Raw genomic sequence first — 15,057 nt, forward strand, 5'->3', positions numbered from 1 at the left:
AATTTTCAGGCACAAGTTTATCACAAGAAAAAAATGTGAAGGATTTGGACCTCTTCAAACTTACTTGGGCATGAAAATGCAGCAATTGTGGACAATGACACAAATCGGAGTATCCTCCCTGTTTTCCTCCCCTCGAAGAAACACTCCCCAGGGGGTCATATAAAGAAAAAGTAGCTCTAACGAAAAATCACGATAAATTTTGTCAAATGGGATTGGCAAAAAGCTAGCTTCACTATTTTCTTGCCCCACCTATCTTATTTACAGCAATCACTGATAATTTTCCGCCTTCTAAGGCAACTGAGAGGTACTCGTACATTTCCACTTCTGTGCACACACACACCAATGCTCCACTTCACCCCTCTCCCCTACTTTATTCTCAATTGAGCCCGCAAACCTTTGAAGACAACAACAAAATTTCATGAAAAATGGAGGACCATCGAATGGTGAAAATAGATAAAATATCATTTGCTAAAGAACACTCGTTTAAGATTTTAAATAAGTTGCATTTATTACGGAAAGAGAATTCGATGTGTGACGCAACTTTGTCAGTCGAGGGCAAGAAGTTCCCTGTTCATCGAAACGTTTTGTGTGCCTCGAGTGCTTATTTTCAAGTCATGTTCACGAGCGGAATGGCAGAAAGCTTTGCAGATCATGTCGAAATTCAGGGTATTCAAGCCGATATCTTTGATGCAATCCTCGATTTTATCTACACTGGTAAAGTGGAGGTCAGTGAGGATAATGTCCAACAGCTTTTACCGGCATCAAAGATGTTACAAATCGAAGACATCGAGGTAATTTGTTGCGATTTTTTGAAACATGAACTCGACTCATCGAATTGCGTCGGGATCTATACGTTTTCAGATGCGCATTCTTGTTTTAATTTATCAAAATCAGCATTGGATTTCATACACCGAAACTTTGTCGAAGTTTCCAAACAGGATGAGTTTTTACAACTCACTAAGACTTCTTTGCTACAAATGTTAGCATCAGAAGAGCTGAAAATTGAATCTGAGGAACAGGTATTCGAAGCAGCTATGCGGTGGGTAGTGCATGACTTATCTAGAGGAAGAGAAGCTTTGGGAAATATTCTGGAACAAATCAGACTTCCGTTGGTCTCCCCTAAATTCCTTGAACAATACCTTGTCACGTGTCAGAGTGCAAGCATTAAAAGAATGCTCGCAGGAATTCTTGATGGGTACCGAAATTACCAATCATTAGCTAGAAGCCAACAGCGGGTGCACACTCAACCAAGAAGGGCCTCAAGAAAGTGCTTTTTTATCATTGGAGGTTACAGTCGGACAGTGGGAGGGCGATGGAGTGATACATCCTCTCTTTACACTGTTGAGAAGTTTGACTCCTTTTCACAAACCTGTGACAGCTTCACCACAGCACAGATGAGCTTTGCACGTAGTGGGCATGCTGTGGCATCAATTGGAGGGCTGATATATGCTATTGGTGGTGAAAATGATTCTTTGATATATGATACTGTGGAATGCTATGACCCAGTGTTAAATTCATGGTCAGTTGTTGCACCTTTGACTGCACCCAGGGTAGCATGTGGTGTCTGTGTTGTTGAAGACTTTATTTTTGTGATGGGTGGTTGGGTAGGGTCAGAGATTGCAGAGAATATTGAAAGATATGATCCAGATCTTGATCAGTGGGTAGTTGTTGGTAAGGTGGAAACAAAGAGGTTTCATCTTGGTGTGGCTGAAATGGATGGATTAATTTATGTGGCTGGTAAGTTCATTGTCATTTTTTATTATTATTTGTGTTGCTCAGTTATGTTTGAACAGGGTTTTTTCTATGGATTTCATCAATTCACAACCTTCAATATTGAATCATGCAGGCTGTCATAATATCAGTTTTATATAACTATCTTTAATTTACAAATTTAAAGCAACAGTCATTTAGTCAGAGGTAATTTTTTTCCTTCAATTTCACATTTATACCATTTGTGATCTTAAGCAGATGATACAGTCAGGAAAAAGTTAATTTGAAGTTTAGGAGTTGGAGAAGTCTTCTAGTTTAATGATCTTCCATTACCAAATGAATGTTAATTATTTTTGACTAGTAATAAACCATGAGATCTAAGAGTGGGTCACTTTCAGGTATTATTTGACTGTGTAAAGAAAGAATTGACACATGAGGCGTAGCCAAGTGTGTCATCAATGTTTTGCCACATTTTAATATCTTTTTTTGACAGATATTCATGGAATGTATTTGTTTCATAAGTCAAAAAAGAAAAATGCTGTCAGTGGTGATCTCATATATGTGTCTGTCCTCCAATAGGTCAAAAGTAAGAACCAATTAAAATGGGTGTAAATTCTGCTTATGATATATGGTACTAATTTTTTTCTTGGTAGGATAACTGGAATAAGTTCAGGCCAGATGAGCAACTTGGCTCAATTGCCAACTGATATCAATTATACTGCAGAAGAAAAAAACAATCTTCATTAATACTGATAAAAAAATTTACTTATTTTTACCATCATCAATATGTCATACCCACAATGAATACCATTCAATTTTTGTTTTGTTCCTTATATGATTTTTAAGGTGGTTTGAGTGACCTAGGAGAGGAACTTAAAGTGTTTGAGTGTTACAACCCTGTCAGTGATTCCTGGATGAGGCAGCCAGACATGCGTCACAGAAGGGCTTACCTGGGACTTGCAACATTAGGTAGCGTCTTGTATGCCATGGGTAAGTAAACACCAAAGGAAATGGTTAAAAAAGGTATACATATATTTTTTATTGGTAACCAACAATATGGGTGGTAACAAAGAGATATTCCAGGTAATAGCAGTTTGACTTTGTGTACAGTAAAAGATTGCCTCAATATACAATTGCATGTAGCTGATTTTTTCAAATTTTTGTTACCGAAAAATTTTACAGCAGATGCTCAGATCACTATAAGATTCCTGTCGTTTGATTCTTTTATTGTCTTTACATGTGTGTTCGAACAGTTTCTCTCAACCCTTTAACTCCCATGAGTAACCAAGACAGAATTTCTCCTTACAATACAATACATTGTGATACAATATATACAATATATTTACAATACATTTACAATATATACAATATGTTTCTCAATAAAATACAATATCAAGTAGACAGGTGATGAGAAAAAAGAAAAATAATTAGGAGATTATTAGTTGATCCAATACCAAATTCTCCAAACTAACATCACAAGAACTGTTTGGTAGACAGTAGGGAGAATTAATTATGAGATCTTGGGATTGAAAGGGTTAATTTGAGTAGAGGGAGAGTGAGTTAGTATTCTTCATATTAAATTCCTTTCAAGAAATACACTTTGAAACCATCCAAGGCATGTTCTTTTAAAATAGTAGAGAATATTCTTTTGACTCCACAATAGTTGACCCTTATTGCTCTACTTCAAGCTAAAATTTTATTTTTGTGAATTTTTATGTTGTGCTCAAAGCAAAGAAAATGAATCAGCATTGACATAAAAATTCTTAAAATTGTTGGCCTTTGCAAGTAAGGTCTTCAGTCCCTTGGTATTTAGAACAACCTATATACAGGGGAAAAATGTTTTTTTCATCTTGTCACAAGCATGAAACAAAGAACAAATTCTGAGTCCCAATGGGGAATCAAACCTCAATGCTTAAAAACTCACCATCTCTCTTATTCTATTTACAAACATGAGGCTATTAACATTGCTGATCCTGGTTGTATGCAGGACGTGTGTCATGTGAACTTTGTAATAGACCTCACTCACCACAGAGTCGCCTTGGCTCAGTGGTAGAGCATTGGAGCTCAGAATCCTAAGTTCTGAGGTTCGATTCCTCATTGGAACTCAGGATTTCTTCTTTGTTCCACACTCATGGCAAGACGTAAAAACATCTCTCCCTATTTCTTTACCAAGCTCAAAACTTACCATCTCTGTTATTCTATTTACATCCCATTATTTTTTTTCTAAGCATTGTACAGACCTCACAGGCAGCAAGTAACAGGTCATATTTACTGCTTTGTCAATAGGTGGCTCCAATGAATCAGAAGGAGCCTTGGCTAGTGTCGAAAGGTTTGACCTGGACACAAGTCAATGGACAGAGGTAACACCTATGGACAGCCCAAGGGCTGGGCTGTCAGTAGCAGTTAGCAGTGGATTGTTGTATGTGTTTGGTGGGCGGACAGCTCGTGAGGAGTATTCTCCACCTGTCACTTTAACAGCAATTGATATGTACGATCCCAAGGAGAAGAAATGGAAACATGTCACAGACTTGTGTTTTAGCCGGTGTGACTTTGGTATTGGAATTGTCTAACTGTGGAGTGGACTCCAGGGTAGAGAGGAACATGGTCCTTTTGTCACTTTAACAGTAGTCAATGATTGTGATCCCTTAAAAACAATGTCTTGAGGAGGGAGACGGCCAAGAGAAATTCTCTTCTGCCATTTTTTTTTCCAAATGTTGTGTTACCAATAACCTCCATCAAGAAGATTGCACCATATTGAAATTGCATATTTCTTGTCATTCAGTTTCAATTATTGTCTGATAGCATTATGATACAAATCTAAAATGGCTCATAGAGACTGCAGTGAAAAAAGATTCATAAAATGTTTCATGATTACTTTCGGGTTCACAATAACACTTATTTCCCATGGTGAATGTTTTTTTTTATTTCTTTACTTTTAAATCTATCTTTCTCTTCTTTTTGACGGAAAAGGAGTGTTCAGAAAGCAATAGAGTAATTTTGTAAGCTGAGAGTATACTGCTTCCTTTTTGCTTTTGTTTGGTCTTTTCTGTCTGTTTGATCATTTTAATTCTCTTTATTTTTTTTTTTTTGCTGCGTAACGGTTTCGCTATAATGCATTGAATTACGTTCTTCTTTACTCAACAAACTGCAACTTCTCTCCTTATCATTACAGAAGGAAAAGGCAAGATCTCTATGGAAGATTTTCCATAATAACACCGGGCCATTATTCCTGACGTGATTACTTATGTTCTTCTTTACGTGCTGATACCTATTTCAAATGGAATTGTGACATATATAAGTACAGACCTTCTCGTTTCAGTTATGCGATCTTCTTTTGGACTTATCGACCAATTCAACGGTTCTCTTGGCGTAATCACATGCCAGAGGTATTTGATAGTTCCTTGACAGTTCAGATTTTGTGATGTCAAAAAGAATCCACCAGTATATTGCAAATTAATTTTCGGAATAAATCCATTTCTTAGTTATTGTCGTGGATAATTTCCTGTGAGTACATTGTGCCGACCAGAAATTTAAAAATGTTAAGTCTTGTTCGATTTGGAAAAAGGAAAAATATTTAAACACGAACTGAAAAGTTGTCAAGAAAACACCTCTAAATATGAAACATAAAGTTCGAGAATCAAATGCAACTCTGTTTTTGGAAGTCTTTTCTTGTTAGAGATCAAAAGGAAAAAGTTAAATTTAATAACTGCTTCAATTTGATGATCCCTGGTTATTTTTTATTTTCGTTGTAAAGTTTATCATGCGTGCCTAATATTGTAAGCTTGAATTCTTGTTTTCAATACGATTTTACCAGTGGGCATATTTCCAGTTTTTTTTACTTTAGCGAAAAAGGAGAAGATTTAAGAAGATGTTTGGCAAGAAATCATTTTTTAAAGAACGGCTTAATAAAAATTGCAGATTGAGCATTTATGGTTCAATGTCGTGATCGGTTGAGTCAATTATGAAGTACGGGAAAAAGGTAATTTGTAAACTTTTAACACGATATTGGCAATATGCCCTTGCTTTGAAATAATTTGTTTTGTAAGTCAAATTCCGACTGGCAGCTGTTTTCAAAAGAATGAGAAGCCGCGCCAGTAAAAATGTTTCTATATGAAACGAGTGCAGTAGAAAACGACGAGTGTAGAATTCTGTCGTGCCGAGGAGACTTGAGTTGGGGTATCAACTGCTGAATTGGAGAGATTTGTTCTCGGTGAGTTTTCAACTTGGCTTAAGAAAGTAAATTTTCAAAACCTACGATTCAAGTAGCAGTAAGTTAGTAGCCGGTAAAAACATCTTCAAAGCAAAAAAACTTTGCAAGTTCTTACCAACTGATTTATTAGTTTCGAATGATTTACAGACTATTTTTTCACCGGTATATGTTGCCCTGATCTAGGATATCTGGAGTATGTTTTGAATTTTAACAAATCCCTTAGTAAAAAGTACATAAGAAATCTTTATTAGAGTCTCTGAAGTGCCAAAGGAACGCAGTTCTTGTAATTCAGCAATTCGTAGACACATAAGCCAGGGCTTTGAGTATCCATCGTGTTTCTTTCATTGAATCTTGAGAGGTAGATTTTTAGAGGACGATTCTTCCAGAAAAAAAAAAAAAGCAACAACACACAAACACTACCAGTAGGTTGTCGTTTCCAGTTCAAATAAATGGTAGATTCTTAATTGCTGATAAATGCAATTAAAGATAAAGAAAGATTTATAGCAGCAGTAACTAAATCTTACTAGGGGAGAGAAAAAGGGGAAAAAGAAGAAGAAGAAGGCGAAGGAATAGAAGCGTAGAGACGTCACTTGACAAAGTAAGAGAGAATTTGTTTGCTCGTTGTTTCGAAAGAGACCTTCGGGGAGGAAAATGCTTCCATCAGGCTCACTTATCAAACCGAGAATTTCATTAGGAGATACATTTAGACAAAGGAGGTCTTGCTAATAATATTTGAAAAGCTTATACGTTACTTACAAAGTGATTCGTAAAATTAAGAATTAAAATGGAAACGTTCAATAGTTGGTGTGATTACATGTTCAAGTGTCGGATTCAGTGATATCAGTTAAGCAATATCGATCTGTTCTTTCACAATTGAGCGCATCAGTCGGAATTGCATGGAAACAAACCAAAAACATTTGTATGTAATCTACTCCCGAAGATCTCCGTTAAACTTCCATTCGATAGTATATTCAAGAACTATTTCCTTGGTTACATACTGATTTCGCCAAAATGCTGATCATTTGGCTCGGTACAGTGACAGAAGATTAAATTCATACGCTTTTGGTAGCAATAGATGAGAGAAATTGCAAACACCATTCAGGTAGCTCAGTAAAGAACAAAAACTCTGAAATGGCTTTCGGCTATTTTCTGAGTTAAATATGAATGAGCGCCCATCATTTTTGGAGTGTTGTTTTGTATTAAAAGTTTACCCTGGCAAGTGTCACTCAATACTGAAACAAAACCGTACGTAATTACATAAAAAAAATCCTAGTATGAGTAAAAAGCTGTTGTAAAAGGAAAAATAATTGAAAAGAATTGAATACAAAAAGTCGACAAGGTTTGCTTGATATAGAACCATATTCTCACTAAAAACATACGTAGCAGATAACCCGGTGCAATATAGACATAAAAAAAATCCTAGTATGAGTAAAAAGCTGTTGTAAAAGGAAAAATAATTGAAAAGAATTGAATACAAAAAGTCGACAAGGTTTGCTTGATATAGAACCATATTCTCACTAAAAACATACGTAGCAGATAACCCGGTGCAATATAGAGAGTTTAAAATTGATCAAAGCAGACCGGTCAAGGACAAATCATTTCTCTGAACTGAATTAAACTCCTACATAAAATTCATCCTGCAGTCTGGGAAAGAGATAATAATTACAATGAGGAACGCCTCTGTAAATATCAAGCGGAAACTGTCAAAATAGTTATTAAGATGAACAAGCTAAAGGATGTTAAAATTGGATCCACACTAGACGATTAAAAAACAGCATCACTTTTCAAAATGTTTAATGGAAAATTTACGCGAAATGCTAGCAGGGAAGGAAACGGATATCTTCCATTCTGGTAGTATAGATAATAAAAAAACAAGTAATACTAATGAAAATGACGAAAAGTGGGCTCCAATATCCGGACTAACAGGTGCTTATGAGGACTGTTTATGCATCCATGTGCTGGAAAACAAACATGTATTTTCAATCTTACCACTGATTGCAGTCAAGCATAGTTCAGGTTTGCTTGGTTGACTTTTGACAGCTATTTCTGTGAGCTAGAGAAAATCAGTTACGGTAAGTGTGCTGTTAGTTCGCTTATTTCAATTATAAAAGCGATAAAAATAGAATTATTCCTAGTATTGCAAGGCTAAATTCAACAGAAATGAATGAAAAATCAAATCCTAAACTAAATGTCATTAAAGCGCGACTAAAAAACTGCCTTAACTGACTGGAACACTGTTTAAGTTATTCACTTGGTAAGCCTGAGTTCATGAACATTTTTGTATCCTTGAGTTAAAAATAACCAAGAAATAGCCAAGAATATCATTTTCGACTTTCAACCAGAAAAGATGAAAAGGTTTTTAAAATGTACGTTATTTGCCCAATGCTAATCGGTTTTCGACTTAATTTCCTGTAAGTCCAGAAAGAAATTAAATGAGAAGGTTTTTGATCAGTGCTCATTTTTCTTGATATCGAAAGTGACACTGCCTTATCGTTTAATTTTTCAATTTTCATTTGTTTCAATTCCTTAAATGCGCTTATTGCTTCCTGTAACTCCACGTGGTCATTTCGTCGGGTTTGAAGGAGAGAATTTGCGTAATGCGAGGAAAGTGGTTCAAATTTCAAACTAAATTCAGTTTCTTTCTGATTAGAAATATGTTTACTCTTGATTGCTACGCCAAAATTAAAGTTTGCTTATCATGTCAAACTTCAATCTCAAACAAACTAAAAGGAACATTGTGGCCACTTCGCACTCTCTCTCCAATGCATTGGCGAAAAAAAAATTGGAGATGAGGTGCGCATGTTTAGTGTTCCTGTTAATCTGTCCGAGATTGCCGCTCGAATTATGATCAAACCTTTAGTTGAAAGACAGTTCCGAGGAGACTCGTAGTTGATAAAACTTGGCATATGCCAATCAATCATTCAAAAGCTTTTACACAAGTCGGAGCTTTTGAAGATAACTGAATATAAATTATTTGACTCTTATCTTAAAATATTATTCTCTGAGTAGTAGAGCGCTGAAGAAACATGACCGATTTTCCGGCGTAAGATAACTTCTTTATCTTCGAAATTATTCTATGAATGACCGTGAATTTCAATGACGAACGGATCTCGTTAAATTTCAACCACTTAAACAATAGAAATCAACCGGCAAACAATCCGCTAAACTCCGTGCTTAGGGCTCTTGAGTAATTACAGCTTAAGAAGACGTTTCGAATCGTCGAGGTGGACTGGGAATTTCTCTTTCTCCAGGCTTGAGACGAAACAAAGAAAATTTTTCTTTTAAAAGAAAAGTCTTTTTTTAACGTTCTTCTTGCTCTTTTTAGTCGAAGTAACATGGAGACACCCTGGTTTTTCATTGCCACTTATCTGTTGCTACGAAATCCGGTAACTGGTGTCCAGGGCCTCGACAACTCTACCTTCCATTGCGATATCGACGCACGCTGTGACTGTTCACCAAAAGGATTATGGAATACTAGATGTCAGCTGAATGGTTCTGTAGGGTCACCAAAGCCTATGGTGCTCTTCGAATCCTTGTAAGTTACACGGCCTTGTGTGAACTGTTATTCTTAAGAACATTGATAGTAAAAAATAAAAAAACTTGATGCAATTACCTGAATTATTGTATGAGCCAGAGAGTGGAAGAGGTTTACACCTGCAGAATTTCCTTTTTTTTCTTCAAACCTAATTCTTGATGGTGCAAAGTATATGCAACACGCTAGGAGGTGCTCGTCGAGAGAACATTCTTCTCCCTGAAAAATTTCTCAGTCGGAGCAAATCTTAGTTGTCATCGATCGTATGTATCATATTTGTCACAGAGGTTCTACTTAAGAGCACATTCACTAGCCAAATGTTTACAATAAAAATCGTTAAGAATTTTTATAAAAACAGTTAGTGTATTTGCGTGGTTGGGAATCCCTTTGCGATAGAGGGCCAGACTGCACTGCTTTGATCTTGAATTTGCAGACGGAACTTTAAATGTGCTTAAAATTCTATAAGATGATATGATGCATGTCTCGGCTGAGGCGAAACGATGCTTCATATCGCCCGCGCTGTTTATCCAAAATTTACTTTTTAAACTACATCTTAACCACCCCAAACCTTACATTATCTCTTAGGGATTTGTCGAGGAACGACCTACAGGACATACCCACAGACTTTCTGGTGAATCAAACTCATTTAGTGAACCTGTAAGTACTTGACGAAAGAAAACGAAAAGAAAAAAAAAGCAGAAAAAGAGCAATTTTCAGAAGAGTGTGGGGGAAGTATAGGTTTACATTTGTTCCTTCAACTGCACCCTATGTTTTTTTTTCTAGAAAACTTGTTGCACACTCGCGATCAATAGGATGCAAAAATGTAGCAGAGCTAAACCAAGATTCTTTTCTTGGTTACACGTGTTTTACCGCACTTAAGGTCGTTATCACATGACTTAAAGTCTCTTTGGCTTCCTATAATTTTTATTTTTGTCTTTTACTTTTGCTTTGGTTCTACGACACTCATCTAAGAGCGCTGTAGCCGTATTCCGTTTCTCTCGAACGCGTCCACAGTTGATAAGAGTTGTGCATCTCAGTCCTCATTTCTTTACCTGAAGGATAAGGAAAAACGCTCATGTCTTTTTTAATTTGAACTATGAGTGTCTCGCCCAAAAAAATAGTAATGGTGAATAATGATAGTGATGATAATGATAACAATATTATTTGTTTTGGTTTTAGGTCGTTAGCTTACAATCAGATATCCGTTATCAAAGATGGTGCTTTTGGAAGGTTATTCAATGTAACTTTTCTGTGAGTATATATATTGTCTCAATTTCAGGGCTTTTTTAATATGCTGATTGTAAATGATTGGATACCAATGTTTTTTCTTGAAATGAGATATAACAGATTAGGCAATTGCTTGAATAAACTTGAACTATGAAAGGCAGAAAATTAAGCTTTTAAATTTTCCATTGTTCAATGCCATATTGAAAAAATGTATTTCTTTTCACTGAACTAACCCTAGTGCAATCACCACAACTTCGTGTTAGAGACGAAGTTGATTAATTTTAAATCTATGTAACCTCTTTCAGAGTCTGTCACGTTCCTGCTGCCAAATCTACTACACAAATATAAATGCTGTTATTGGTCAACGAGGGCTTTTCAATTCCCACGGCTTTCATTTTCAACTATTGATGTTGAAAACTGGTGCACTTGTATTGTTAAAAAGCGAACATGTTTCGAACAAAAGCTAGTGTGAGCTTTGAATATAAGTATATTTTGCACTGAAACGTAACCTATTTTATATTGAAAATTTGGAATTCTGGCCGGGGGGAAGCAGAAGGAAAGGGTGTGGAGGGGGGGTGCTCACCAGAGAACGGATCTTATGCGAAAACTGAAACTCTAGAAGGACCCATGTAAGTGTATTTACAATAGTTTGGTTTGTCAAAGTACTTAGCATGGCACATGTAAATGTAGATTCTACGTTTTTTTTTTATCTATGACAATTCCTTTGACATTTCAGAGATTTAAGCTTTAACCCACTTCACAAATGGGAAGGTAACGTCATCAGCCAGCTTCGAAACCTTAAGACCTTAGTCGTGACCGGGAGTGTCTGGACACCAGATAGTAACATCTTGAAAATTCCATCTCTCGTAACTGTTTTGGGTGTAACCTGGAGCGACAAATGCGCGAATTGTACATTGTTCAAGGCAGAGGTACCTTTTTCATTAGCACCAAACGTGGATCACAATGATGAAAGACCAACAAAGAAATTTTTCGAGCATGGATATTTGATATTTTGTCTACATAAGAGCTGTTCTGCTTTGGCGATCAAACACCCCAAGCACGAGGAAAACACCAAGACTATCGACGTTCCGAAGAAACTATTCTACAGTTCGTATGTGATGGGAGCAGTTGCCATACTACTCAACTTGATAGTCCTAATTACTATCATTCTTGCGAGATCTCTTCGCAAAACAACATCCATGTTGTTGATTTTCAACATGGCGCTATGTGACTTGTTAATTGGGATTTACTCCATAATCATTGGCAATTTGAACATTTTCAGTTTTCTCTCTAGTGTTCAGCTTGAGAAGAAAGTCGAGAAGCTTGTTTTTGGGGATGGAATTCTCTGTCCGCTTGCTACCGCCATATTTACCTCAGCCGAATGTGTTGCAGCAGTTACTTCTCTTTTATTAACTGTGGAAAAGTATTGTTCAATAGTACACTGCATGAATCCCGACAGACGTTTGGGAAAAAAGGTGGCTACGATGTGTTTGGTGTTTTGCTGGGTTCTATCGCTCGCATATGCCATTTCTCCTGAGTTTCACTTTCTCAATCTCTCTTATAGCGCAACAATGATGTGCAGCTTCCCAGTGGCGGGACGAGACACATTTCTTATCTGCTTGTGCGTTCTCGTGGCATTTTACATCGCTAATATCCCGCTATACGTGCGGATATTTCTATTTGTTCGCCACTCAGGTTCTCAATTGGGGGTGAAAAGGGAAGCCACCATCCTCAAGAAAATTGCCCTTGTTGTTGGAAGCAATTTTATCTTACTTTTAACACCAATGATTTTGATCATTACCTTTGTACCCGTTGAAGATATCCATGATAAGATTAAACTGAGGAGTGACCGCCATAATCAGATTCTGTTTGTGTTCGGATTTTGGTTTCCCATTGCTTGTCTTGGCCTAAACTCCTGCATAAATCCAATTCTGGGTGCTTTTAGGCAAGGAATGTTCTTGAAACAGATCAAAAATGTCTTCAAATGGCTCAGAATTCCTCCGTCCTTTGGTGCCCTCCGAAGACAAGGAACTAACAGATCGCAGTCACAATTGAGCACTGCTTCATCTCAGATAGTTCTTTACAAAGTTACTCAGCTCAGCAGTGTGTGATGTGGAATAATGTGTTATGCACAATTCTAAAGTCAGACTGTGTTGTTATGGAAACTGAAATAGACAGACTGTAAAAGCCAGTTATATGCTAATGGCATAATACTTGAATTCAATATTTGTTCCTGGTAATCAAATTAAGTTCCTTCAAACCTAATTATATGTTTTCACACCTCTCGGAATCTCTTGCATCGTATTAAAACGTTTGTTTCTCGCGCGCTATAGGGTTTCTCTTTCATTGGATTGTTACCTTTATTTATCGTATTAACTACGGTGTTATACAAGGATTTCCAGCCCCGAGAAAAGCCGTAACGTGAAAAGATACGATATTTTTTTCACGTGTATTTGATATCGCCAATCAGCTGCTTATACGTCACTCGCGCCACGCGGTCAGGTTGATGGATGACCGGCAAAGCCTTCGCCACTTTCAATACATGGTCGTTTGTCGGAATTTTCTCGGATTATATGTGGCGGCTTAAAACGCTGAAAAATCCGTATCACTTACAGAAAGTGAAGTTCAAACTTTCCAAGAAGCGAAAGAAAACCAGTTTACGAAAAAAAAACCGAGAGTTACGTATTCAGTGGCTTTGGTTAAGGCATTTCTCGCGGCTGAGAACGAAAATTGACAATTGGAAGATTTGCCACAAGCCGATTTGGCCGTTTACTTGAAAGATTTCCTCTGTCGGCAAGGACAAAGTCAACGAATGAGAATTTTGTGAGTTGAAAATTACGCCCATTGCTGTTTTTGTAATCATGATTCAACGTATTTTTCCATCTTTTTTCCTATGCGATGTTTATTCGGGAATTGTCATTTCCTTATTTTTATTCTTTAATAAAGTCGGCTTTTATTGTCAGTAAAGGGCTATTGTGTTTACAGTCAAAAAAATAATATATGGTTGTTTGTAGATATGAAATTTCTGTTCTTGTGTTAAAGTCGACATCTCACTCGCTCGCTGCGCTCGCTCCCGAGCTATCGAGTCAAACACTCGAAGAGAAATTCCATATCTACGCGCACCCATGTATGATTCTCTGTTTCTTGCGCACTTTGAGGATTCTCTTTTATTCGCTTGTTTCGTAAATATCTCGCACGCTACTTTAACGTAACAATTGAAAGCGGAAACAATCGATTGTAACGTGAGTCATGATCTCGCGCATTTTAAGGATTCTTTTTCATACTGGCTATTGAAACGTAACAACTCGCACAATTTAAGGCTTTTCTTTCCCCATTGTTACATTAGTATCTCATGCACCTTTAAGATTCTTTTTCATTCGCGGATCGATTGTCGCGGTGCTATCTCGCGCGCCCTTAAGATTCGATTCTAGTGCATTCGATTATAACGTTATTCCTTCGCTCAATTTTAGGATTCTCTTCCATTGGATTGTAGCGTTAGTATCTCGAGCACATTTACGTTTCTCTTTCATAGGATTATTAAGATAATGTCTCGCGCACCTTAATTAGTTTCTTCTATTCGGTTGTTACGTTTGCCTTTCGCACAATTTAATTTTTTTTTCTGGTTGTATTGTTTCATTAGAATCTCGTGCACCTTAATGAATTTCCTCCATTCTGTTGTGATGTTTGCCTTTCGCACAATTTTAAATGTTTTTTCTCGTTGTATTGTTTCGTTAGAATCTCGTGCACTTTTAGGATTCCCTTCGTTCGATTGTTACTTCAGTATATCGCCCACTTTTATGATTCTATTTCATAACGTTACTTACCTATGTCAGGTGTTGGTAAGCACAAACAGAGGAAGATTGTGAAGGATTTACACGGGACATGGAATGATGAAGGGGAACCTCTCGGCTTTTCCAGCTCAGTCTCCTCAGTCAGTTTTCACCCACCCATTCGCTTCATAAGATGGTGTGTAGTGTCTCCTTTCAGTTAAAAAAAAATCTCTCCTCTGAGATGGGCTATTGTTTCTGAAAAATTATTAGTACAATTTTGTGTAGAGTCCATTTGTAATAAAAAAAGACACTGTACATATGAAGTTAAACAAGTCACGTAACTTGCTAAATTTGCTTATAGTCTAGGTCTTGCCGCATATTAAGATTTTAAGAATAAAAATTGAGGCGGTGCAGCGTGTTCAGGACAATATATAGAGAATCTTATTACCACGGTGACACAGCTTAGTTACTCGGGAAGCAGTGCTTTTTCGAGAGAGAATGATTTATTCACTCATCCACGAACCTCTTTGGATCGTATCCAACCTTCATTTCCGAGAATGATTAGACGACCTTCGACTTGCCTGTCATCAACTGAGTTGATAACGTGA

The 15,057-nt window shown here is 36.9% G+C and overlaps 2 protein-coding genes across 2 annotated transcripts; both read left to right on the forward strand.

The window, feature by feature from the left end:
* The first annotated feature begins 384 nt into the window (after nt 1–384).
* On the forward strand, nt 385–5,281 carry LOC149037670 (actin-binding protein IPP-like). The gene is made up of 3 exons (XM_089187933.1): nt 385–1,737; nt 2,557–2,700; nt 3,997–5,281. The coding sequence occupies exons 1-3, from the start codon at nt 426–428 to the stop codon at nt 4,278–4,280; spliced, it is 1,740 nt and encodes a 579-aa protein (XP_089044059.1). The 5' UTR covers nt 385–425; the 3' UTR covers nt 4,281–5,281.
* Nucleotides 5,282–5,790: 509 nt separating this feature from the next.
* On the forward strand, nt 5,791–13,626 carry LOC113670424 (follicle-stimulating hormone receptor). The gene is made up of 5 exons (XM_089187934.1): nt 5,791–5,920; nt 9,246–9,455; nt 10,038–10,109; nt 10,632–10,703; nt 11,416–13,626. Exons 2-5 carry the CDS (start codon nt 9,256–9,258, stop codon nt 12,788–12,790), a joined length of 1,719 nt encoding a protein of 572 aa, XP_089044060.1. The 5' UTR covers nt 5,791–5,920; nt 9,246–9,255; the 3' UTR covers nt 12,791–13,626.
* The last annotated feature ends 1,431 nt before the right edge of the window (nt 13,627–15,057 follow it).

This window comes from Pocillopora damicornis, chromosome 11 (genome assembly GCF_964200805.1).
Source record: "Pocillopora damicornis chromosome 11, jaPocDami1.2, whole genome shotgun sequence".
Lineage (NCBI taxonomy): Eukaryota > Metazoa > Cnidaria > Anthozoa > Scleractinia > Pocilloporidae > Pocillopora > Pocillopora damicornis.

Bases quoted from the DNA above. Each gene is read 5' to 3' on its own strand.
- LOC149037670 (XM_089187933.1), top strand. From the start codon at position 426: ATGGAGGACCATCGAATGGTGAAAATAGATAAAATATCATTTGCTAAA. The intron at 1,738-2,556 runs GTAAGTTCATTG...ATGATTTTTAAG, and splicing joins TGGATTAATTTATGTGGCTG to GTGGTTTGAGTGACCTAGGA. The intron at 2,701-3,996 runs GTAAGTAAACAC...CTTTGTCAATAG, and splicing joins TAGCGTCTTGTATGCCATGG to GTGGCTCCAATGAATCAGAA.
- LOC113670424 (XM_089187934.1), top strand. From the start codon at position 9,256: ATGGAGACACCCTGGTTTTTCATTGCCACTTATCTGTTGCTACGAAAT. The intron at 9,456-10,037 runs GTAAGTTACACG...ATTATCTCTTAG, and splicing joins ATGGTGCTCTTCGAATCCTT to GGATTTGTCGAGGAACGACC. The intron at 10,704-11,415 runs GTGAGTATATAT...TTGACATTTCAG, and splicing joins TTATTCAATGTAACTTTTCT to AGATTTAAGCTTTAACCCAC.